At 38.0% G+C, this 27,119-nt stretch overlaps 1 protein-coding gene across 1 annotated transcript in view; it reads right to left on the bottom strand.

Moving 5' to 3' along the window:
• Positions 1-27,119, bottom strand: part of TEX11 (testis expressed 11) — a 92,953-nt gene that overhangs the window by 40,364 nt on the left and 25,470 nt on the right. The window contains exons 5-6 of the mRNA XM_059385233.1: positions 17,698-17,778; positions 9,407-9,492 (exon numbers count right to left, since the gene is read on the bottom strand). Of these exons, the coding sequence (XP_059241216.1) occupies positions 9,407-9,492; positions 17,698-17,778 (167 nt within the window). The remainder of the gene's footprint in view (positions 1-9,406; positions 9,493-17,697; positions 17,779-27,119) is intronic.

The raw sequence follows: 27,119 nt of genomic DNA, 5'->3' as shown, positions 1-27,119 counted from the left end.
AGTTGGATGCTTAACCAACTGCACCACCCAGGCTCCCTGACAAAAAACACACTTAAATTCAAACATACCAAAGAGGCTGAAAGTAAAGGATGGAAAAAGACATACCATGTAAACAGCAACCATAAGAACACTAGAGTAGCTACACTAATATCAGACAAAACAGACTTTTTTTTAAAAGATTCTTTTAAAGATTTTTTAAAAATTTATTTGGCACAGACAGAGAGGGAGAGAGTAAGCACAAGCAGGGGTTGTGGGAGGCAGGGGAGAAGCAGGCTTTCCGCTGAGCAAGGAGCCCAATGCAGGGCTCGATCCCAGAATCCTGGAATCATGACCTGAGCCGAAGGCAGATGCTTAACTGACTGAGCCACCCAGGTGCCCCCAAAATAGACTTAAAGATGAAAAACGTTACTAAAGAGGGATATTTTAAAATGATGAAATAGCTAACCCATTACTAAGATATAACAAAAACATATATAAAGCTAACAACAGAGCCCCCAAAATACATCAACAAAAGTGAACAAAACTGAATGAAAAGACACATAATAATGACAGCTGAGAATTTTAATACCCCACTTTCAATAACAGGCAGGATAAAGAGGCAGAGCATCAAAGAGGATACAGAAGACTTAAATAGCACTATATACCTACTAACCTAACAGACATCTATATCATATTCCACCCAATGATAGTAGACTACACCCTCTTCTCAAGTACACATAGATCATTTTTCAGCACAGAACATATTAAAAAACCTCAGTACATTTAACAGAAGTGAAGTCATAGAAAGTATGTTCTCCACCAACATGAAATTAAGTTAGAAATCAAGAAGTTATGGGTAAATTAAACAACACACTCCCAAATAACCCATGGGTCAAAGAATAAATCACAAGAGAAATTAGAAAATACCTTGAGCTGAGTGAACATGAAAATACAACATACCAAAATTTATGGGATAGAAAACAATGGTTAAGGAAAATTTTATACCTATAACAATATTAAAAGAGAAGTAAGATCTCAACCTTCCATGTTAGAAAAATGGAAAAGAAAGAGCAAACTAAGTCTAAAGCAAGCATGAATGGGAAAAGTCACAAAGATTACAGGGGGAATTAAATGAAATAACTGAAAAACAATAGAGAAAAACCAATAAAACCAAAAGTTGATGCTTTGAAAAGACCCAACAGACTGACAAACCTTTAGCTAGACTGGCCAAGAAAAGAAGAAAGAAGACTCATATTAGTCAAAATCAGGAATCAAGGAGGGAACATCATTACTGACCTTTGGAGAAAGACTATTCCTAAAAGACTAAAGATACAGGATCCCAACTAGGTGCCACTGTATAAATCTCTCTAAATGTTAATTTCTCTAACTATACAAGATGAAATTGATCTATGCAAGTCACTTTCAAACTGTAAGCAAGCAAATCATTTTTTTCAAACAAAATCTTCCACAGACATACTACTTAAAATTAATGCCTAACTTCTCCAAATCAAGATGGGTATGTTAGAGAATTGTGGCTATATCTCCTCCTTCTCTTAATGGGGATTCTGAAAAGCTATTCTAGCAGAACCAGAGAGCACCAGAGAACACAGTTCCTAAATTACTCTACTTGATCTTAAAGAATCTTAAAGCTCTAAGTGTTAGCTTTAGTAAATTATCTTCTTGTTAAAACTGCAGTCACAATACCACCCCCTTCTCCCAAACCCCCTCCCCCCAACAACCCTCAGCAATTCATTCTACTTCCACAAGATGGTGCTAATACATTCCATTCACCATTAAAATAGGTCTTGCTTAACAGGGATGGAACTAGAGGGTATTATGCTGAGCGAAGTCAATCAGAGAAAGACAAATATCATATGATCTCCCTAATATGAGGAATTTGAGAGGCAGAGTGGGGGGCTTGGGGGGTAAGTAAGGAAAAAAATGAAACGAGATGGGATTAGGAGGGAGACAAACCATAAGAGACTCTTAGTCTCATAAAACAAACTGAGGGTTGCTTGGTGGGGGGGAGGGTGGTTGGGTTATGGACACTGCGGAGGGTATGTGATATGGTGAGAGCTGTTAAGTGTGTAAGCCTGACGATTCACAGACCTGTTCCCCTAGGGCAAATAATACATTATATGTTAATAAAATAATTTTTTAAAAAGGTCTTGCATATTATTTTTATAGTTAATTTATCAGTCTATGATTATATAATACCCTTAATTTTCAAAGTCATATTATGTTCCCTATGGCATCTTTATTATAAGCCTGTGACACAGATAATAGTGTACCCACTAACATTGCAGCATGTTAATAGGTAATTGACCCAAGGTCACACAATTGATTAGTTAACAAGTTTTCTATTGCTAGCTCTGTGATCATTCCTTAGATCACATTGCCTGTCTATAAATAATATTGTCAGATTCTCAAAGTCTTACTTAGGCTGAGAACAAGGGGAAAATAAAAGGTGAGCATTAAGTACTATTCAAACTGATAAAAAATTTCCCCTGGGCTCATATAGTGAATCATTACTATTTGTGCATAATACACATTTACATTTCCTTTGTTATTTCCTTATTAGAAGACCTCTGGTGGGGGCACATAGCTGGCTCAATCAGTAGAGCATGAAACTCCTGATCTCACGGTTATAGGTTCCAGCCCCACCTGCGTGTAAGGATTACTTAAAAAAGTAGAATCTTCTTTAAAAAAAAAAAAAAAAAGACCTCTGGTGCTATATACTCCTATATAACCATAGTAAAGGCTAAGCATTGATAACTAAAAATACCTCATAAATACTGTCCATATCGTAAACATAATAGCTATTTTTAAACCCCACATGGTTGGGTTTAATCTGGTTCATAATCTGGTTCACTAACTCTAAGTGCTATGAATTTAGAAAACAGGAGTATAATTTTTGCTGAATTCTCCTTTTTTTTTAAGATTTTATTTATTTATTTGACAGAGAGAGAGAGATCACAAGTAGGCGGAGAGGCAGACAGAGGGAGGGATGCAGGCCCCCTGCTGAGCAGAGAGCCTGATTCAGGACTTGATCCCAGGACTCTGGGATCATGACCTGAGCCGAAGGCAGGGGCTTAACCCACTGAGCCACCCAGGTGCCCCTGAATTCTCCTTTTTTGATTCAATGAAAGATACAAGAAGTTTTATAGAAACAGGAAAGAGACACATTTCACTTGAGGATACTACGTGCAGGGTAAAAACTATTCCTAACTCAAATTAGCTAGCAACGGCAACGGGTTTTAGATTAACTTCAGAGAAATTAAAAGTAGTATTAGAAAAGGAGCTCAAAAATTACTCCTGCTGTAACATACAGTCTACCCAATTATTTATTCACATCCAAAAAATCTAGCAACACTAGGTTTAGGTTGTAAAGTTTTTTTAAAGAAAATATAAACTGTAATTATGGTCTCAGAAAGATGCTGAAGAAATTATGCTTTCTTTGGATTCCGAAGGGGAAAAGGCAGTACAGAGCTCTCACACAAGGAGTTGAGAAATATTCTCAATTTAACCTACAAAGGACTCTTCAGGAATCTATAAGCAGTCTCTGACCTGTAGGTCAAAGAAGTAGGTCATTTATATTTCATTTATTAAGATCAGTTAGATTATTTTATACAGAACACCTTCAGGGTTTTATTCAATTCTCCATGATTTTGTCCAATTCAAATGTCTTCTGTCGTTTTCCCAATTTATCTCACTGTCTCTAACAAGAGATCACCAGTTAGGAATTGTCCTATATATATAGTCTTTGTCTTGTTTTCATTCCATTAATTTTCCTTATTTATGGTCCATTTTAGATAAACTCAATTCCTTAAATCCTCCAAATGCATTTCAATGATTTTCATGTCTTCCTTGTCATTTAACATATTAAAAGACCTTTTAAAAACGGTTTGTGAAAAAAATAAAAAAGAAAATAAAGTAAAATGTTAATAAATGAGCATTTATGAATGTGGGATTACAAATGACTTTCACTTACCACATTATATCTTTCTGTAACATTAAAATTTTTATAATTAATACATACATCTTCTTTTATCAGCAGAGAAATTTTAAAACATTTTTTACTATATCCACTTTTGCTATATTCCTTTCATTTTAACTGTTCTCCCCTAAAATTTAATTTGCCACAATTACAAAATAGGTCTTCTTACACCAAAGGGAAGAAAAAGTTAGCCTCTCAAGTGTATACCAGTCAGTAGCTCCAAGTAACACAACTGCATGAATTAGAACTACTAGAAATGAAAGAAACATCATCCATGATTAAGAATATGACTAAGAGGGGCACCTGGGTGGCTCAGTGGATTAAGCCGCTGCCTTCGTATCAGGTCATGATCTCAGTGTCCTGGGATCAAGCCCCACAACAGGCTCCTTGCTCAGTGGGGAGCCTGCTTCTCGCTCTCTCTCTGCCTGACTCTCTGCCTACTTGTGATCTCTCTCTCTGTCAAATAAATAAATAAAATCTTAAAAAAAAAAAAGAATATGACTAAGATTTTGCATTTAAGGCATTTTCCTCCCAGGGAGAAAAAAATCTGCAAAATCTCTGCAGTAAATCAATGTAACCCCAAAGCCTTTTGAGTTAGAATTATTTGTATTTGTTTGGCTTACTGTGCTTCTTTTAGAATACTAATTAGTCAGAGTGCGATTTCTGTATACCTTTTATAAAAAGCCAAATTCAGCATAATATATGTCCAAATTATTAGGACCTTAAAAGACAAAGAGTAAATTTAAATGCTACTAGAGTAACTGAAATCCCCTAGACTGTGGAAGAAAAAAAGTTCTATATCAATAATCTCTTCCCATCTATTTATGCTTGTCTTCTGCTAAGAGCAGACAGAGGAGTTTGACATAGCAAGAATTTAAAAAGGGGAGGAGCAGCAAAGATCAAAATTGTGGGGATTTTTAAAGTTTATTTTCTATTAATCTCTACACCCAACATAGGGGTTGAACCCATAACCCCGAGATCAAGAGCCACACGCTCTTCCAAATGAGCCAGCCAGGTGCCCCCTAAAATGCATTTTATTAAACAAAAAACTTCTTAAATTTATTTCCAAAACAAGCATTCTGATATCAAAGGGCTGAAATTTTGTATTTAACAGAGTCCTAACTAAATTTGTCATTGAATACACTGAGGCAGGTATCTTGATGCCTACAGTAAAGTAAGCTAAAGGAGTCCCAATTTCATTCATTATTACAGCAGCCTTCTCTTAATCCATGGCATCTCTAACAAGGGGATGTGATCAAGAGTGTGGTAGAAAAAAGCAAGGAGAACAGCAGCTGTTCATGAACTTTTCTAGCAAAAGAAAAGGCAAGGGGAGACAAAACTAAAAGAGGCCCTGAACTGAGAGATATATGCTAACAAGAACTGAGGGACAGAAAAGAGCTTCATAAACAATACCCACCACCACCCTTTTATATTCTAGGCTTATTTCAACAAAATTCTAATATACTATAGCAATTTTTATCTGTTATCATTTGTGTAAAACTGGAGTTTTTAGTGATCCGAAGGAGCACGTTTTAGTGATCCGAAGGGGCACCCGAATGTTTATAGCAGCAATGTCCACAATAGCCAAACTATGGAAAGAACCTAGATGTCCATCAACAGATGAATGGATAAAGAAGATTTGGTGTGTGTGTGTGTGTATATGTACATACACACACACAAACACAAACACACACAATGGAATACTATGCAGCCATCAAAAGAAATAAAATCTTGCCATTTACGACGACGTGGATGGAACTAGAGGGTATCATGCTTAGTGAAATAAGTCAATCAGAGAAAGACAACTATCATATGATCTCCCTGATATGAGGAAGTGGAGATGCAACGTGTGCGGGGTTAGGGGGTAGGAGAAGAATAAATGAAACAAGATGGGATCGGGAGGGAGACAAACCATAAGTGACTCTTAATCTCACAAAACAAACTGAGGGTTGCTGAGGGGAGGGGGGCCGGAAGAGGGGTGTGCAGTTATGGACACTGGAGAGGGTATGTGCTATGGTGAGTGCTGTGAAGTGTGTAAACCTGGCGATTCACAAACCTGTACCCCTGGGGATAAAAATACATTATATGTTTATAAAAAATAAAAAACTGGAGTTTTCTTCCCTAACTGAATGGGTACTTTCCAAAATGCATATAACCTCTGCCTTAAGATAGTCAGTTTACAAAAAAGACTTCAGCCTGTAGAAAGTACTCTCTCCATTGTCTCCTTCTGGTATAAAAGTTACAGAGAAGGGTGTTTAATTAGCAGCTATTTATTCCTACTGTATCACCAACTGCTCCCAATAGTCTTTATAACACATGGATAATTAAAGCACAAAAAAAAATTGTTCCAAAGATAAGCAGTATAGGACAGAAAATGTGGGCATTTGTCTTTATAATATAGTTACCTATTAAGTCAACAAACAATCCACATTTGATTTCACTGTGATGAATTTTAGAGTAAACTAGTGGACTTGCCACATTAGTGTTCACTTAGAGTAAAGAGCAAACATATCACCTAGAGATAGCAGCAACAGCTACCATTTACTGAGCAGTTTCTGTTTTCTACGTAAGTTATTGAACACTCTACAACACATGCATCACATATTTAAGCTGTACAATAATTCTAAAAAGTAGGTATCACAATATTACCAATATGACACTGATATCACAGATGACTCAAATTTTGACTGATTGATCTAATACTAGAAAAACTATCCATCTATCCATTGTGCTAAAATTCCTACTGTTAATAACACTGATAATTACTTTTGCCTCTTTTAAAACAATAAAATGTAATTTTTAAAAAAAAAGATTTTATGCACTTATTTGACAGGGACAGCACAGCAAGGGAGGGAACATAAGCAAGGAGAGTGGAAGAGGGAGAAGCAGGCTCCCTGCCGATGCAGGGCTCAATCCCAGGACCCCGGGATCATGACCAGAACCGAAGACAGATGCCCAACTGACTGAGCCACCCAGGTGCCCCTATAATACAGATTTTGACGAAAGTCTATGGGTCAAATGACATTCCTAAAAATATAGTCACACTAACTATATAGGAAAAGTCTAATATACCTAACTGATGATATGGATGTCAATCACCCTGTCACCATCAAATTTTCCTACTGGAAGGTTTTCTAAAAGTGATAATGCCAGATAAGAGGTCAACAACCCATGTCATATGTGAAAAGGACCTATACATATGCCACTTTAAGTCTCAGCCTATCCTTACGACCATTTCCTAGAGAACATTCCCTCCCCCCTCATTCTTGGTATAAACTTCAAGCTCACCTCCACAGTTTTAAGCTTCCAGAAGCCATCCATGGCACCAGTATGTTTTGGGTTTTTCGTATTTGTTTTGTCTTCCTCATCCCTGTCTTCTTGGCATACTAGTTGATAGGTTGATGCCATAAGCGTTATTTTGTTGTTGTTGTTTTAAAGATTTTATTTATGGGGTGCCTGGGTGGCTCAGCGGGTTAAAGCCTCTGCCTTCGGCTCGGGTCATGATCCCAGGGTCCTGGGATCGAGCCCCACATTGGGCTCTCTGCTCGGTGGGGGGCCTACTTCCTCCTCTCTCTCTCTCTCTCTGCCTGCCTGTCTGCCTACTTGTGATCTCTGCCTGTCAAAAAAGGTTTTATTTGACAAAAAAATAAATGTTTTATTTGACAAAAAAAAAGGTTTTTATTTTATTTGATTTATTTATTTGACAGACAGAGATCACAAGTAGGCAGACAGGCAGGCAGAGAGAGAGGAGGAAGCAGGGTCACTGCAAAGCAGAGAGTCCAACGCGGGGCTCGATCCCAGGACCCTGAGATCATGACCTGAGCCGAAGGGAGAGGCTTAACCCACTGAGCCACCCAGGTGCCCCGATGCCATAATTTTGTACCTGCCAATACTGCCAAATCCTGTAACAAAACTCACTTATCATTCACATTATAAAAAGGTTCATTTAAATGAAACCTGTTATAAAACCTGAGCTAAACTACTCAGCTCCTCTGAATATATTTGAAATAATTCAATTTATTAAAATGTGATTTCATAATAACTTCAGGTATATTCCACTTCTGTGAAACATTCTAAATTAAGTATAACTCATAACTGTATAAGCCTGTTCTGTTAGGCATAGTTCTTATATATAGAGTTTGATCAATCTTTAGGCTCTACAAAGTCTTTTACAGGGATGCCTGGGTGGCTCAGTCTGTTAAGTGTCTCCCTTCAGCTCAGGTTATGATCCCAAGGTCCTGGGATTGAGTCCCACATTAGGCCCCTTTGTTCAGCAGGGAGCCTAGTTCTCCCTCTGCCACTCCCTCTGCTTGTGTTCTCGGTCTGACAAATAAATATATAAAATCTTTTTAAAAAGTCTTTTACATAAAAGTCATTTGCATAAATATTTTATTAGAGATATATATACCTGTGGTTACTATAATCTCAAAGACCATATTTGCCTTTATTTCATTAATGGCAAATGTAATTTTCACAACAGTTAAACTAACCTTGACAGTATCTTCAAATAACCAGAACTAACCCTATACACATAATGGAAAAACATTCAGTGAATTGATTTGACATATTTTACTCCATAATCCCCTGATGTTCAAAGTACCTTATGTCACATCTCCAGAAAAATACATTTTTCAAATAAATTCATTTAACTAGCAATTATTGAATGGTCTATGTGTCAGAATTTACTGTGCCTAAGTGCTCAGTGAAAGACAGGGTTCTTGCATCTAGTTGCTCCATTTTTACATTATTCCCTTGATATTTCCAGATTCAGTACAATAGTACAAATATTAGTATAACACTGTTCATACAGTAAGTACTAAATATATACTTACTGTATTAAAATAGCAGAATTCATTTCATAGTAACAATTTTAGCTGATCCTAATCCTACTCTTCACCCACCCACCTATATATATATACTCTGGGGCTGGCAGACAGCAATACATAACAAAGCAAAAGAAAAATTCATATTCGTGATGGAGATATGAAGGAGGAATGAAAGAAGAACATCTCATGTTACATTAAGGATAGAATACATTTTCTTATCAACTGGCAACATGTAAATAACACATGTTAAAGGAATAAATAAATTTAGCATATTGGCTTTTGAAGTCAGAGACTTTTCTTTGTTTTTTGTTTTTTAAAGATTTTATTTATTTATTTGACAGACAGATATTACAAGTAGTCAGAGAGGCAGGCAGGGAGAGAGAGGAGGAAGCAGGTTCCCCGCTGAACAGAGAGCCCGAAGTGGGGCTCGATTCCAGGACCCCAGGATCATGACCTGAGCTGAAGGCAGAGGCTTCAACCCACTGAGCCACCCAGGCGCCCAGTGAAGTCCGAGACTGTTTAAACTGACAAAGTACCACACAGTATTTACTGAACCGTATGATGATATCCCTAAATACACATACATTAATTTTGTTTATATTACCTAAGCCAGAAAGAACTTTCTTCATATTTACTCTGCTTGTGGGTTTCTACTCCAAAGTTGTAACAGAGAATGTGAAGATATCCAGTCTGCAATATTAAAAAAAAAAAAAGAAAAGTCAGATTCATGATTTTTTAATGTTAAAAAATCTATAACAGTTCGAGTCTTTAAGACATACTTTATTTTATACATCAAAATAACCCACTATTCTTTATTTAAACCTCCCAAATTACCTAAAGAGGAGCTATAAAATATTCAGTTTGGGTAAGAGTTATATTTGGAAAAGTAATACATTACTATTAGAACTTGAAAGGTACTTTGTAACAGGAAATGGGAAGCCTAACCATTGCCCAGCAAAAGGACAACCTCCTTTGTAGGTTTCCAGATCCAATAAGAGGCATTAGATCAGCAAGTACAGTCAAAGAAAAAAGCATAAAAGAGGATGTTTTGGGGGCGCCTGGGTGGCTCAGTGGATTAAGCCTCTGCCTTCGGCTCAGGTCATGGTCTCAGGGTCCTGGGATCCAGCCCCGCGTTGGGCTCCCTGCTCGGTGCGGAGCCTGCTTCCCTCCTCTCTGTCTGTCTGCCTCTCTGCCTACTTGTGATCTCTCTCTCTCTCTGTGTCAGATAAATAAATAAAATCTTTTAAAAAAAAGATTAACTATGGTCTAGCACCATAACATTCATTATTTAAAAAAAAAAAAAAGAGCATGTTTTTTCAAAATCAAGACAACTTTAAAAAATTCCAAAGATCTGAAATGTGTCCAACATTTCATAGTCCAGTCACAGGACTTATTTAGAAATTGTTTAATAAACACTCCTTAACAAGAAAAATTTTCTTTACATAAATTACCACTAAAATAAAAGTAGGAACGAATATGTGAATGGTGCCATAAGAAAATACTTTTTAATGGATTATCAGCATCTCAGTCCCTACATCATTGCTCTATCTTATATAATTTTCATCTGTCCAAATCCTGGGAAATGGTTTAAGAGAAAAAATTTTAATTTCTAATAACTTATCCAAATATCCTCCAGAATTTGATTACACCCATATAATGGAATCCTTTACAAGCTTTACCTGAGTAAGACTACAGAAGCAGACCTTCAATTAAGAATCCAAGATCTGAGGCAAGTTATTCATAAGTAATGTATAAAGACCTGTCTTCCTTCAAAAAAGTTTCCTTTTGAATTATAGTATATTCAGAAGAAATTCAATATGTATGCCTGAGCACTTCAGGCCTGTATATTTTAATCTAAAATAAAGAATAGCCTTGGTAATGTGGGTCTGGCAAGAATCCAGAAGTATTTGAATGCATTCTTGACATTTTAGCAGAAAAAGCTTAACTCATTACATGCCCCAGATCCCATAGGTTCACACAGGACCACACCAATTATACAGCTATACTGGAATAATGCAGCTCACATCCACTTGCTGCAGAGAGGCCTGTAACTAACGTGCACAGAAGAAAATGGAAATAAAACCTTCGACGAACATCTAACGTATATTAGTCTTTGTTCAGTTTCCCCAGGATTTGTCTTTGCCCTCAAAAAACGTTCAAGTGTACTTACATTAAATGCTACTTCCTAGGAGAAAAAAAGAATGCAAAATAATAACAAACTTACAACAACAAAGCTATAAAATACTAAAATATCTTTTAAGAGAACCACAATGTATTTCCAATGTAATGACAAAAATAAAATCTTTTAACTACCAATACTGCTTTATGCACACAATCATTATACATTCAATAATAAATATTTACTATGCATCTCCTATCTATCAGGCACTATTTCAGTCATTACAGATAAATCAGTGAACAAAACAGAGAAAAATCCCTGCCCTCATGACACATTTCTAATGGGGTATGAAGAACTAAGATTCATAAAAATATCCCTAAAAATATCCTTGCAGGGCATCTGAATTGTACAGTCAGTTATGTGTCTGCCTTCAGCTCAGGCCCAGAGTTGGGCTCCCTGCTCAGTGGGGAGCCTGTTTCTCCCTCTTCCTTTGTCCCTCCCCCCCAACCTTTGCACTCTCTCTTGATCTCTCTCTCCCTCATTCTCTCTCACTTGATCTGAAAGAAGTAAAATCTTAACAAAAACAAAAAATAAAAAATAATATCTTCCCAGCCTTCCATGGAGTGCTAACCTCTCATTTTGCAAGGAATACACATGGCAAAAACCAATACAAAGAAGGTAGGTCTGTAAGTCCTGCTGTTATACTGGTCATCCAGAAAGGGACTTATGGAAGCTCCAAAACCCACGGGATATCTAGAACTTCCATCTACTGCTACAGTCCAGAAAGACAGCTCCAACTGAATATTCACTTTACAATGCCAACATGAGAGTATATGGATGACTTTTAAAACTCAAATATTGCTGCTAATAAGTTTCATCACTAAGTTTCAAGTTCAATCGAAGGCCTTGTATTTTTTTAAAGATTTTATTTATTTATTTGACAGAGAGAGAGAGATCACAAGTAGGCAAAGAGGTGGGCAGAGGGGGGGGGGGGGGAGCAGGCTCCCCGCTCAGCAGAGAGGCCAATGTGGGGCTCGATCCCAGGACCCTGCGATCATGACCTGAGCCAAAGGCAGAGACTTAACCCACTGAGCCACCCAGGCACCCCAGAGGCCTTGTATTTTTAATTAGCTAGATAAGGTCATCTTCTCTGCAAATTACTTTGTATATCAGGATTTTAAAACTCAGAAAAAACAAAGCTATTGTTTCTCCAGTCCCAAGTCCTGAACTATTTTTCTTTCTGCTTTTGTTCTCTTCTACACATTTATAGATCATGTATTTTTACATTTTGTCCTATTTTAACAGTGAATGGTAATTGCCTGGCTTTCTTCCTTAATGGCTTTAAGACACTTACCTCCCAGTCCCTCCCTGACTCAGCTTTCTTTAATTCTTGGATAGCTCAATAATAATCAACTACAGGTCATTAGTTATTTCTCTTGGTGCCCTAAGACACAATTTTCCATACGCTTTATTTCTCCGTCTCTGAACAGCATTCCCTTCTGGCTTCATGTTAACACCTTACAGTAATTCCTAATCCAGTTTTGGCATACAGAACGGATGTCTCAGAAAAAAGACTTGGTTTATTTAATTCATTAATTCCCTTTAAGTAAATAATATTATGTTAGCTCTTCTCTAGCCTTTATCCAATCATTTCCTCTCATTATAAGATTTCCTGCCCTAGATTTTCAGATCCCCTATCTAAAACTTAAGCCCATCAAGGGGCGGGCGCCTGGGTGGCTCGGTCAGTTAAGTGGCTGCTTTCAGCTGGGGTCATGATCCCAGAGTTCTGGGATCTAGCCATTCATCAGGGTCCCTGCTCAGCGGAGATCCTGCTTCTCCCTCTCCCTCTGCCAGCTGCTCTGCCTGCTTGTGCGCTCTATCTCTCTGCTAAATATATAAATAAAAATCTTTAAAAAAATAAATAAAATAAAAAATAAAACTTAAGCCCATCAAAAACATACTAAATAATTTCACTGACCTTTAAAATAAAAAATAAAATTAAATTTTTAAAAAGTGTCCTAACAATATAGTCAAACACAAAAATTTAAATGAATCAAAATCCTAAATTTAATAGCTAAAGCTGTAAAACTCTCAAAGGAACACCAAAATCTTCACGACCTTGGATTTGGCAAGTTTCTTAAATGACACCAAAAGCATAGGCCAACAAAAGAAAAAATAGATAAACTGGACTTAATCAAAATTAAAGTGCATCAATGGACACTATAAAGAGTGAAAATACAACCCTTAGAATGAGCAAAAATATTTGCAAATCATGTAAGGCTTTAATATCTAGACCATATAAAGAATTCTTAAAACTGGACAACCCAATTTAAAAACATGCAAAGAAAAAAAAAAAATAGGCAAAGGATGATAATAGACACTTCCCTAAAGAAGATATACAAATGCCCAATAAGCACATGAAAAGATGTTCAATATCATTAGTTATTAAGGAAATGCAAATCAAAAGCATAATGAGAAACCACTGCACACCTACTAGGATAGCTATAATAATTTTAAAATCTGGAAAATAAGAGTTGGTGAGGATACGGAGAAATTGGAACCCTCGTACACTGCTGGCAGAAATGTAAAATGGTGCAGATGCTACAGAAAACAGTCTGATCGTTCTTCAAAGAGTTAAACACAGAATTACCATATGACCCACCAACTTCAATCCTAGATATTTATCTAAGAGAATTAAAAACAAGGGTTCAAGGGGCACCTGGGTGGCTCAGTCAGTTAAGCATCTGACTTTTGATTTGGGTTCAGGTCATGATCTTAGGGTCATGAGATCGAGCTCCACGTCAGGCTCAGTGCTCAGCAGGAGTCTGCTTCTCTCCCTCTCCCTCTGCCCTCCCCATGCTTGCTTGCTGTCTCTAAAATAAATCTTTTTTTAAAAAAGGTTCAAAAAAGTAATAAAAACAGGAATTCAAACAGATATTTATAGATCAATGTTCATAGAAGCATTATATGCAATAGCCAAAAGGTGGAAATAACCCAAGTCTCCATCAATTGCTGAATGGATAAATAAAATATAGTATGTACATATAATGAAATACGATTCAATCATAGCAAGGAATATAATTCTGATACATGCTACAACGTAGGTGAATCTTAAAAATATTAATGCTCAATGAAGTAAGCCAGACATAAAAGGATCAATATTGGGGGCCTGGGTGGCTCAGTAGGTTAAAGCATCTGCCTTCGGCTCAGGTCATGAACCCAGGGTCCTGGGATGGAGCCCCGCATTGGGCTCTCTGCTCTGCGGGGAGCCTGCTTTCTCCTCTCTCTCTCTCTGCCTGCCTCTCTGCCTACCTGTGATCTCTGTCAAATAAATAAAATCTTTCTTTTTAAAGATTTTATTTATTTATTTGACAATATTGTCAATATTTTTTTTAAAAGATTGCATTTATTTATTTGACAGACAGAGATCACAAGTAGGCAGAGAGGCAGGCAGAGAGAGAGAGGAAAGCAAGGCTCCCCGCTGAGCAGACAGCCCAACGTGGGGCTCGATCCCAGGAGCCTGGGATCATGACCTGAGCAGAAGGCAGAGACTTTAACCCACTGAGCCACCCAGGTGCCCCCTAAAATCTTTTTTAAAAAAAGGATAAATATTATATGATTCCACTTATATATAATATCTAGAACAGGAAAGTCCATAGATAGAAAGTAGATTAGAGGATACCAGGAACTGTGGAGAAGAGGTAATAGGAGTTATTGTGTAGTGTGTACAGAGTTTCTATTTGGACTGATGAAAAATTTTGGAAACTGATAGTGGTGATGGTTATACCAAACTGCAAATATAGTTAAGGTCAATGAATTATATGCTTAAAAATGGTTAAAATGACAAATTTCATATTATATATATTTTCCCACAATAAAAAAGTTTTTATAGTAGAATGTCAACTAATAAATGTAGAAAGATAGAAAAACATTCAATTGTCAACCATCACAGTACGAATTTAGGCAAGAAATATCAATGGATGGTGAAAGTAGGATGTGAAATTGGACTTCATATAGTTTCAAGGTATCACCCCACAAAATACTTATGAATAACACAAGGAAAAAAATACATGTGTTTATAGCAAAAAAACCTGGAAAATATCATTTTATTCAAGAGATCAAAATGAGGGGCGCCTGGGTGGCTCAGTGGGTTAAGCCGCTGCCTTCAGCTCGGGTCATGATCTCAGGGTCCTGGGATCGAGTCCCACATCGGGCTCTCTGCTCGGCGGGGGGCCTGCTTCCCTTCCTCTCTCTCTCTGTGATCTCTTCCCTTCCTCTCTCCTACTGTGATCTCTCTCTGTCAAATAAATAAATAAAATCTTAAAAAAAAAAAAAAGAGATCAAAATGAGCACCACCAATAACAGACTGAATCAATCCTGTCTGCCACCCAATAGGAAGCCATGAGGAGAATACAGAATTACTTCTGTGATTTCCTGGTCTCGGAGTCGTAATTTGTTCTAAATATGAAGAAACTCTGAACAAACTTGAATTAAGGGTAGGGGAATTAGAAAGATGTTGCTTAAGGGTGGAAACATGCAAATGTAATGTAAGTTTTGGAGATCTAATGCACAATACAGTAATTACAGTAAACAACACAATTATAAATTTCAAAATTGCTAAGAGAGTAGATCTTAACTGTTCTCAACACACACACACACACAAAAACAATGATTATGTGACATAATAGAGGTGTTAGGTAACACTACTATAGTAATCATATTGCAATATATAAATGTATAAAACCAACACGCTGTATACTTCAAACTTATACAATATGTCAATCATATCTCAAAAAAATTTTTTTAATATATATTTTTTAAGATTTTATTTATTCATTTATTTGACAGAGAGAGATCACAAGTAGACAGAGAGGCAGACAGAGAGAGAGGGAAGCAGGCTCCCCGCTGAGCAGAGAGCTCCATGAGGGACTCGATCCCAGGACCCTGAGATCATGACTGAGGCAAAGGCAGCGGCTTAACCCACTGAGCCACCCAGGTGCCCCCCCAAAATTTTTTTAATTAAAAAAACTAAGATGCACTCTACAAAATGACTGGTCAGTAATCTTCAAAACTGCCAAAGTCATGAAAGTCAAAGAAGAGTGATGAAGTATTCCAGACTGAAAGAGACTAGGTACAATGGAAATTGATTCCATTTTGTATAAAGGACAGTTTTGGGAAACTTGAATGAGGTCTCTGTACAAAGGATAAAGGATTTCTTCATACTATTCTTGTAACATTTTTTTGAGATTTTATTTGTCAGAGAGAGAGAGCAGAAGCACGGAGAGCTGCAGGCAAAACAGGCAGGGCAGGCAGAGGGAGAAGCAAGCTCCCTGCTGAGAAAGGAGCCCAACATGGGACTTGATCCCAGAGCCCCGGGATCATGACCTGAGCCGAAGGCAGACACTTAAACAACTGAGCCACCCAGTCATCCCTCTTTTAATATTTTTTTTAAAATATGAAATTGCCTTAAAATTTTTTAACTTTTTAAGAATTTTATGGAGTTTTTTATTTTTTTAGTAATCTCTACACCAAACATGGGGTTTAAACTCAGAACCTCAAGATCAAGAGTCACACATTACACAGAATGAGCCAGCCAGGTGCCCCTGCTTTAAAAATTTTTAAAGCCTAGGGGCGCCTGACTGGCTCATATGGTTGGGTGTCTACCTGTCATGATCTCAGGGTCCTGGGATCTAGCCCCACTTTGGCCTCCCTGCTCAGTGGGGAGTCTGCTTCTCCCTCTCCCCTCCACTCATGCTCTCTCTCTCTCTGTCTCTCAAATAAATAAATAAAATCTTAAAAAAATAAAAAAAAAAGTTAAAAAAATTTTTTTAAGCCTAGAAGAGAGGATGACTGGGTGTGCTTTCAGTTAAAGACACAAAGTTAAGTGCCTTTAACTGAAGGCAGTTAAACATCTGCCTTCAGCTCAGGTCATGATCCCAGGGTCTTGGGATCCAGTCCCACATCAAAGATTCCTTGCTCAGCAATGAGTCTGCTTCTCTCTCTCACTCTCCCTCTACCCCTGCCCCCTGCTCTCTCTCTCTATCACTCTTGTTCTCCCTCTCAAATAATTTTTTTTAATTTTGTAATAAAATAAATAAAGCCTGGAAGAGTACCTAGTATATAATTAGAAATATATAACTATTTACTAAATTAAGTTCTAACACATAATTTAGGGGAAAAATAAGACCAATCTCACAAGAAGGTATAATACATGAAGACCTAAGGAACATTCACCCTAACATCTAAATATATCTTTGTTATCAATTCCCTCTGTGAAAACAAAGAGTAAAGTAGACATAGGCAGTGAAGCAAGAAAGAAATAAAAGGTAGTTAAGAAAAATAAAAAATTATCAACCCTGGAATTTTGATGAGAACCAGACTGGGAAGTAGGATTTATTTATCCTATCAATTCTCTCACACCCCCAATATAGAAAAACATGATGACAGTGATATGATTAACTGCTATTGACCTTGACAGCAGAGATATAAACTCATTTTTTCCATTCTTTCATCACATAGCTTGAAATATGGAGGAAATGTTAGCAAAACGATTTGACAATAAAAGGGAAAGCAAATAAATTTTAAGAAATAACCCTTTGCTTTTTTAACCCTTTCTAGTACAAGACAAAGAAAATATTTCAAAGATCAGCTAAATGAGTGGACCCAACCTTAAATATAATCTCTGAAGAACTGCATGAAGTAGTCATGATTCTACCTAGAACTTGACATAACATATTTTCAAACTCTTGGAGAATAAGTGCAGATATTTCACTCACCATTTTAGGGAACCTCATCAACATATCCTTACAGCGCAGTGCACATGTAGATGCTCTTTGAAAATCCCCTTGAGCACATGCCTGAAAAAGTGAAAAAAATATTTATCAATAATTGGTTAAAATGAAATAACAAGATATTTGTCTATAAGTCAGCTTTCACATATTTTAAACTCACATTAAAAAATCTTAATTTGGGGTGCCTGAGCCGCTCAGTCATTAAGTGTCTGCCCTCAGCTCAGGTCATCCTAGAATTGAGCCCCGCATCTGGCTCCCTGCTCCAAGAAAAATCTGCTTCTCCCTCTCCCACTTCCCCTGCTTGTACTCCCTCTCTCACTGTGTCTCTCTCTGTCAAATAAATAAATACAATCTTCAAAAAAAATCAGAAGTCTTAATTTGTTTTCTAATCTTTTTAGCAATACTGGTTGGTCTAGCTAAACATAATAGCCAGCTCAAAATACAAAAAAAAAAAAAAAAAAGGAAGAAGAATAATCATCTTGGGTAACACAAGAGTTGATAGTGATGGGAGTCATTAACTTTTTTCTGGAAATGGCAAAACTGGTGTGCAATCTTGTGTTATTATATTATGATATAATGCCGTATCTAACAGATGCTTCCCCAGCTTGATAACTCTTGTATTTATCTCCACATCAGAAGGATTTTAAAATGTTAAACAGGAGTCTTTTGTCTTAAAACAGGCTCACAATAACTTCATAATCTGAACTGCTGTGAATATCTGCTATGAAAGGCAGCTAAGAGCAATCCTATCTTGGAGCCAGAAGAGCTACTCTGACATTTATTATATATAACCTTGAACCTTACACTCTCATGGTTTCACTTTCCTCATCCATAAAATCAGGACAATGTACTGTGTTATCTCTTAAGATTCCTGTCAGCTCTATCATTCTGACTGAACAACTTCAAATGAATGAAAACATCATTCACACAATACATAGGCACTTGTAGAAGAGGCTTGTTTCAGTCATTTAAAAATTTAGCTGACAAGGCATATTTAAAAAAAAAAACATGGACATATACAAGAAAATAATTTGATGAAGTACTTTGTCGGGGAAAGAAATTCCTGTATTTGCTGTGTTCTTTTCTCTTTCTTATGGGGCATCAAATATTCTTGTGCTTTGGTGCTACTGGGTGGCTCAGTGGGTTAAACCTCTGCCTTTGGCTCAGATCATGGTCTCAGGGTCCTGGGATGGAGCCCCACATCATCAGGCTCTCTGCTCAGTGGGGAGCCTGCTTTCCCCTCTCTCTCTGCCTGCCTGTGATCTCACTCTATGTGTCAAGTAAATAAATAAAATCTTTTAAAAAAATTTTAAAAATATATTCTTGTGCTCTGAGTACCAAAACAATTGAGCAGAGAGAAGAAAAGATGAAGAATGTAAGATATCCAGCTTCTCTTTACTTTTCTCCTCTATCCACCTGCTGCATATTAAGCTTGACATCTTGCTAAGTAGAAACCCTCATCTAAGGCTTAAATGAATGCTAGATTATGTTAAAGGGAAAAATAAATTGTGAACACAAGAGCCTCAATAAGCCAAATCTCAATTATCTACAGAGTTTACAAAATAATATTCACATTTATACAAAGAGATGTTTGATGAATATACTTGTTGACTGACTCATTATTCAAGGTGGAGGAAATCATCGTAAAAGAGAAATTCTGGGACGCCTGGCTGGTTAAAGCCTCTGCCTTCGACTCCGGTCATAATCCCAGGGTCCCGGGATGGAGCCCCACATCAGGCTCCCTGCTCAGTGGGAAGCCTGCCCCCTCCACTTGCCTGCCTCTCTGCCTACCTGTGATCTCCATCTGTCAAATAAGTAAATAAAATCTTTAAAAAGAGAGAGAGAGAGAGAGAAATGCTGAGTGACAAACCCCGTATCGGAGAACGCTTTCTGTTCTTAGAACATATAAAGCAATACAATGCTATAAAAAATCCATAATCTATCCATCACTAATCAGATTTTACCTTAGTGGAAATAAAATCTCTAATAATTCAAGCTAGTTGTGAATATTATTCATTTTATTGGACCACAAATCAGTATTTCAAACCCAAAAGAGAATTCGGTATAAGAAGTCTTAAAGAGGCAGCATGATGTAATGCTCTAGCAACCTTTGGTGAAGTGAGCATAAGACACAACAAAAGAGCTCTTCAAAAATCACATGGCCCGGCCCCATCACTTGTAAATTCTGATTCACTACATCTGGGATAATGCCCAGCCTATACGAACGTAGTAAAAAGAATATGGGCTTCAGATTCCCAGTTTTTCTGCTTTTTTTTTTCCAGTCAAAATATAGTTGATATACAGTGTTCTATTAGTTTCAGGAGTACCATACAGTTATTTGATAATTCCACTTCTTTCCTCAGTAAAATCAGGCAAGTCACAGACTCTATGAGCCTCAATTTCCTTAACTGTAAAGTAAGGACAAGTATTACCTACCACATAGGATTGAACTTGTGAGAATCAAATGAGATCACAGATACAAAAGCATTTTGTAAACTTTAAGACAGTATTCAAAAGGGGTGCCTGGTAGCTCAGTTGGTTAAGCATCTGACTCTTGATTTTGGATCAGGTCATGATCTCTGGGTCTGAGATGGAGCCCTGTGTCAGGCTCCACGCTGGGAGTGGAGGCTGCTTAAGATTCTCTCTCTCCTGGGCACCTGGGTGGCTCAGTGGGTTAAGCCGCTGCCTTCAGCTCAGGTCATGAACTCAGGGTCCTGGGATTGAGTCCTGCATGGGGCTTTCTGCTTAGCAGGGAGCCTGCTTCCCTCTCTCTCTCTCTGCCTCTCTGCCTACTTGTGATCTCTGTCAAATAAATTTTTTTAATCTTAAAAAATAAATAAGATTGTCTCTCCCTTTCCCTCTGCCCCTCTTCCCTCCCCCTCTCTCCCTCTCTCTCTAACAAAAGACAGTATGCAAAAATGTGAATAATTTTAGCACTCAAAGCTACAACCAGTGCCAAGAATTGTAATAAAAGAGGTTATCTGCTGTGATGTGGTACTCATTGTTAAAGAGAGGAAATCTCTTTGAAATCATATCCTAGCAGATCTATAAAGTATTACATGAACCAAGAACTTAGGTTTCCACTTCATTAGAAGAAAAGCTCCAAGGCTGGATCTGAACTCATGCTTAACAGCACTGGGTTATTACTTTTATGCAAGAAATGAAATGCTAGACTGACCATCACCTATGGTGATGCTACTAAGTGATAATGACAACAGAATCAATCAAATAGTAAACTGTGCTGAACAGATCCACTAAAAACTTATGCTCACTTCAAGTAAACCCTCACTTAAGCTCCGCAGTCAAAAATGTTACAGCTCCTAGTACCATGTCAAGCATGTAATGGATGCTCAGTAAAAATGAGTTTCTTTGAATTTCCAAAGGATATTTCCCATTCAGAAATTCAAGCCATTTTTTAACATTCTTCAAGTACTCCCATAATATGCCATATCTTCCTACTGCACCCCTCACCCAAATTACCTCACCTTCTACCTTAACCAAAACTCATATGCTCCCTTATCCAACATCTAATTCTCCTCTGCAATTTAAAATATCTATCTTATGCCCCTTTCCCTACCAGTAAAGTTCACAGTCTTTTCACAGCAGAGTTACTTTTTCATATTTTGTTTTATCGTGGAACTTCACTCATATTTCTTTAAAGCAATTACCAACTGTGGAAAGAACCAAGATGCCCTTCAATGGACGAATGGATAAGGAAGATGTGGTCCATATACACTATGGAGTATTATGCCTCCATCAGAAAGGATGAATACCCAATTTTGTAGCAACATGGACGGGACTGGAAGAGATTATGCTGAGTGAAATAAGTCAAGCAGAGAGAGTCAATTATCATATGGTTTCACTTATTTGTGGAGCATAACAAATAGCATGGAGGACAAGGGGAGTTAGAGAGGAGAAGGGAGTTGAGGGAAATTGGAAGGGGAGGTGAACCATGAGAGACTATGGACTTTGAAAAACAATCTGAGGGTTTTGAAGGGGTGGGGGGTGGGAGGTTGGGGGAACCAGGTGGTGGGTATTATAGAGGGCACGGATTGCATGGAGCACTGGGTGTGGTGCAAAAACAATGAACACTGTTACGCTGAAAAGAAACAAAAAGTTAAAAAGATAAGAAATAAAGAAAATTCCTGAACAAAAAAAAAAAAAACGGCAATTACCCTGTTGTAATGCACCTGTTTACACATCTATATCTACCACAAAATTTACCTTAAGCTCCTGTAAGAGAGGTACTACATACTAACGTTATAGATCTTTTTACCTCTATTGCACAAAGCACTGACTTATATATATAATATTGACATATATGTATACATACACATACACACAGCAGGCACTAAATAAATGCTTCTTTATTCTCCTATATTCTCCTATATATGTACTGATTAGATTCATTTCCATCTCCTGGTATATGACACCTCTTTATCCAACTCCTCCAATCATTTTCTCCCTGGCTTTTTATATTCAACCTATGTTTATATACATTCTATTTTGAAAATAACCTTCCTTTGACCATCCTTCTCTGACAATAATTTGTATTTCTAAAAGGTTCCTAGCGATATTTTTTAAATGACCCTTTATTTTTTTTTAAGTTTTTTTTAAATTTATTTATCAGAGAGAGAGAGGGAGAGAGAGCGAGCACAGGCAGACAGAATGGCAGGCAGAGGCAGAGGGAGAAGCAGGCTCCCAGCCCAGCAAGGAGCCCGATGTGGGACTCAATCCCAGGATGCTGGGATCATGACCTGAGCCGAAGGCAGCTGCTTAACCAACTGAGCCACCCAGGCGTCCCTGACCCTTTATTTTTTTAAGATGTATTTACTTGAGAGAGAGTGCATGCACATGTGCATGACTCGGGGGAAAGGGGCAGAGGGAGATAATCTTCAAGTAGACTCCCAGCTAAGTGTGGATCCCAACTCAGGGCTTGATCCCACAACCCATGAGAACACAACCTGAGCTGAAACCAAGAGTCAGACGCTTAACCAACTGAGCCATCTAGGCATCACCCCCCGCACACACACACAGGTGATACGGATGCTGCCAGTCACAGCTCTGGACCAATCCTAAACCAATAGTTCTGATTCTTTTGTGTATGTCTCAGGAGCCCTAGAACTCTTAAAAATTATTGAGGACTCAAAGAGATTTTATCTAGGTTATAGCTGGTTGCAATTTCTACTAAGTTCAATAAAAAGCTATAAAGTTCATTTTGACAACTTTTGACAGTGTTCTCATTGCTTTTAATTAAACTTAAAACTGAAATGTAAAAAAATATATTTATTATGTTAAACAAAATAAGTCAGTCAGAAAACGACAAATACCATATGATATCACTCATATATGGAACTTAAAAGCAGGGGTACCTCAGTGGCTCAGTCAGTTAAGTGTCTGCCTTAGCTCAGGTCGTGGGATCAAGCCCCACATGGATGCAGAGCAGGGATACTGCTTCTCCCTCTCCCTCTGCCTGCTGCTCCCCCTGCTTATGCTTGCTGTCAAATAAATAAATAAAATCTTAAAAAAAAAAAAGAAAACAGATGAACATAGGGGAATGGAAAAAAGAGAGGGAGGTGGGTTGGGGATGGGCTAAATGGGTGACAGGTACTAAGGAAGGCACTTGGTTTGATGGGCACTGGGTATTATTTAGTGATGAATCACTAAATTCTAAACCCAAAATCAATTTTACCATATGGTAACTAACTAGAATTTCAATACGGGAGGAGTAGACCTTAGTTTTGTCTGGTCCCTGGAGTTCAGCTACATAGCTATCACATCATTCTGAGTACCCTATTAACTCAACTGGAGACCTAAGAAAAGATTTGTTGTAATTCTACAAAGAGGAAAATCTACCACTTTCTGCAAGGTAGGAGGTGCAGAAAAGTGAATCCGAGGCAATATCGGAAGATAAACCGCAGGGTGGAGGAGCCTACCAGAGCTGGCTACTGGAAAGTGATATAGCAGCTATACGCCTGCATTACACCTTGATCCCCAAACCAGACAAAGACCCCACCAAAAAGGAGAATTACAAACCAATATCCCTGATGAACATGGATACAAAAATTCTCACGAAGATACTAGCCAATAGGACCCAACAGTACATGAAAAGGATTATTCACCACAACTGTGGGTTTTTAATTTAAAAAACCTTCCAGGGGCGCCTGGGTGGCTCAGTGGGTTAAGCCGCTGCCTTCAGCTCAAGTCATGATCTCAGGGTCCTGGGATCGAGTCCCGCATCGGGCTCTCTGCTCAGTGGGGAGCCTGCTTCCTCCTCTCTCTGTCTGCCTCTCTGCCTACTTGTGATCTCTCTCTGTCAAACAAATAAATAAAATCTTTAAAAAAAAAAAAAAAACCTTCCAAACAGCTCTCCCCAGCAGTTGTACCTCTTTACATTCACACCAGCAGTTATGAGGGTTCCAACTTCTCCATATCCTCACCAATTTCTTATTTTCCATTTTTGTTATTTTACATACCTGAATGGGTGTGAAGTAGCATCTCACCATGGTTTTCATTTCCATTTCCCTAGTGACTAATAATGTTGAGCATCTCTTCATGTGCTTATTGGCCATGTGTTTATCTTTACTAGAGAAATGTCTATGCAAGTTTTCTGCCAATTTTAAATTTAGGTTATTTGGGGCGCCTGGGTGGCTCAGTGGGTTTAAAGCCTCTGCCGTCAGCTCAGGTCATGATCCCAGGGTCCTGGGATCGAGCCCCGCATCAGGCTCTCTGCTCAGCGGGGAGCCTGCTTCCTCCTCTCTCCCTGCCTGCCTCTCTGCCTACCTGTGATCTCTGTCTGTCAAATAAATAAATAAAATCTTTAAAAATAATAATAATAAATTTAGGTTATTTGTCTTTTCATTGTTAAATTCAAATTTTAAGTGCTCTTTATATATTCTAGATGCTAGATAATTTTCAGATACATAACAGGTAAATATTTTCTCCCATTCTGTGGGCTGTTTATTTACTTAATCATAGTACCTTTGCATGAACAAAAGTTTTAAATTTTGATGAAGTTTAATTTAGCAATTTCTTTCTTTGCTTGGGCTTGAAATATCATATTTAAGAAATGATTGCCTAATCATCACAAAGATTTACACCTATGTTTTCTTCTAAGAGCTTTATATTTTCATCTCTTTTAGGTATCTGACCATAAATGTAGGGGTTTATTTCTGGACTCTTAATTCTATTCACTTGATTTGTATGTCTGTCCTTATGCAAACACCACACTGTCTTCATACTTCAGTTAAGATTTGAAATTAAGAAGTGTGAGTCTCCCAGCTTTATTTTTTATAAGATCTTTTTGTTCTTTTTCAAGTTATTTCAGGTATCATAAATATATTAATTTTAGGATCAATTTATCAATTTCTACAAAAGACAAGGCAGTTGGAATTCTTTTTTTTTTTTTTTTAAGATTTTACTCATTTGACAGATCACAAGTAGGCAGAGAGGCAGGCAGAGAGAGAGGAAGGAAAGCAGGCTCCCCACCAAGCAGAGAGCCTGATGTGGGGCTCGATCCCAGGACTCTGGGATCATGACCTGAGCCGAAGGCAGAGGCTTTAACCCATTGAGCCACCTAGGCGCCCCGGCAGTTGGAATTCTGATAGGGATTGAATTAAATTCATAGATCAGTTTCAGGCAATACTGTCATCTTAACAATATTAAGTCTTCCAATTATATTCCAATGAATATTAGATAACTTTCCACTTATTTTGATCTTCTTAATTTCTTTCAGCAGTATTCTATATTTTTCAGTATACAGTCTTATACTTCTTTAACTTATTCCTAAATAAAATTATCCCTATTCTCAGATGACATGATCTTGTATATAGAATATCCTCAGAAATACACACACATACACACACATACACCACATAAACACACACAAACACAAACTATTAGAATGAATAAACAAGTTTAGCCAGGTTACGGTACAAAATACAAATATCTACTGTATTTTTACCCACTAACCATGAGTAAACCAAAACTGAAATCAAGAACTTAAATTAATTCCATTTAAGGAGCACCTGGATGGCTCAGTTGGTTGAGCGTCTGACTCTTGGTTTCAGCTCAGGCCATGATCCCAGGCTCATGAGATGGAGCCCCACATTAGGCTGTGCGCTCAGATTCTCAAGTTTAGGATTCTTGACCTCGGGGTGCCTGGGTGGCTCAGTGGGTTAAAGCCTCTACCTTCAGCTCGGGTCATGATCCCAGGCTCCCAGGATCGAGCCCCGCATCAGGATCTCTGCTCGACGGAGAGCCTGCTTCCTTTTCTCTCTCTCTCTCTGCCTACCTCTCTGCCTACTTGTGATTCCTGTCTGTCAAATAAATATATAAAATCTTTATAAAAAAATAAAAAAGATTCTTGACCTCTGCCCCTCTCCGCCACTCGTGCACGTGTGCACACATTGCTCTCTCAAATAAATAAATCTTTTAAAAAATTAATTCCGGGATGCCTGGGTGGCTCAGTGGGTTAAGCCACTGCCTTCAGCTCAGGTCATGATCCCGGGATCCTGGGATCAAGCCCCGCATCAGGCTCCTTGCTCAGCGGGGAGCCTGCCTCTCTCTCTGCCTCCGCCTACCTCTATGCCTGCTCGCGTGCTTTCTCCCTCTCTCCTTCTGACAAATAAATAAATAAACTCTTTTTAGGAATAAAAAATTAATTCCATTTAGGGGCACCTGGGTGGCTCAGTCAGTTAAGTATCTGTCTTCAGCTCAGGTCATAATCTAATTAGGGTCCTGGATCGAGCCCCACATCGGGCACCCTGCTCAGCGGGGAGTCTGCTTCTCTCCCTCTCACTCTCTCAAATAAACAAATAAATAAGAATTAAAAATAATGGGGCACCTGGGTGGCGCAGTGGGTTAAAGCCTCTGCCTTCGGCTCAGGTCATAATCCCAGGGTCCTGGGATCGAGCCCTGCGTTGGGCTCTCTGCTCTGCAGGGAGCCTGCTTTCTCCTCTCTCTCTCTGCTTGCCTCTCTGCCTACTTGTAATCTCTGTCTGTTAAATAAATAAATAAAATATTTTTTAAAAACCTTTAAAAAATTAAAAATAAAATAATTAATTCCATTTACATTAACATAAAAAAATAAAACATTTAGGGGGCGCCTGGGTGGCTCAGTGGGTTAAGCTTCTGCCTTCGGCTCAGGTCATGATCTCAGAGTCCTGGGATCGAGTCCCATATTGGGCTCTCTGCTCAGCAGGGAGCCTGCTTCCTCCTCTCTCGGCCTGCTTCTCTGCCTACTTGTGATCTCTGTCTGTCAAATAAATAAAAAATAAAATATTTAAAAAATAAAATAAAATAAAACATTTAGGAGTAAGTTCAACAAAAGAACTGCAATACTTGTACACTAAAAACTATAAAATACAGTTGAAAGAAATTAAAGACCTAAATAAAATGAAAAGACA

This window comes from Mustela nigripes, chromosome X (assembly GCF_022355385.1).
Source record: "Mustela nigripes isolate SB6536 chromosome X, MUSNIG.SB6536, whole genome shotgun sequence".
Classification (NCBI taxonomy): Eukaryota; Metazoa; Chordata; class Mammalia; order Carnivora; family Mustelidae; genus Mustela; species Mustela nigripes.
The sequence above is the reverse complement of the archived record's forward strand: the minus strand, read 5'-3'. Positions and strand labels throughout refer to the sequence as shown.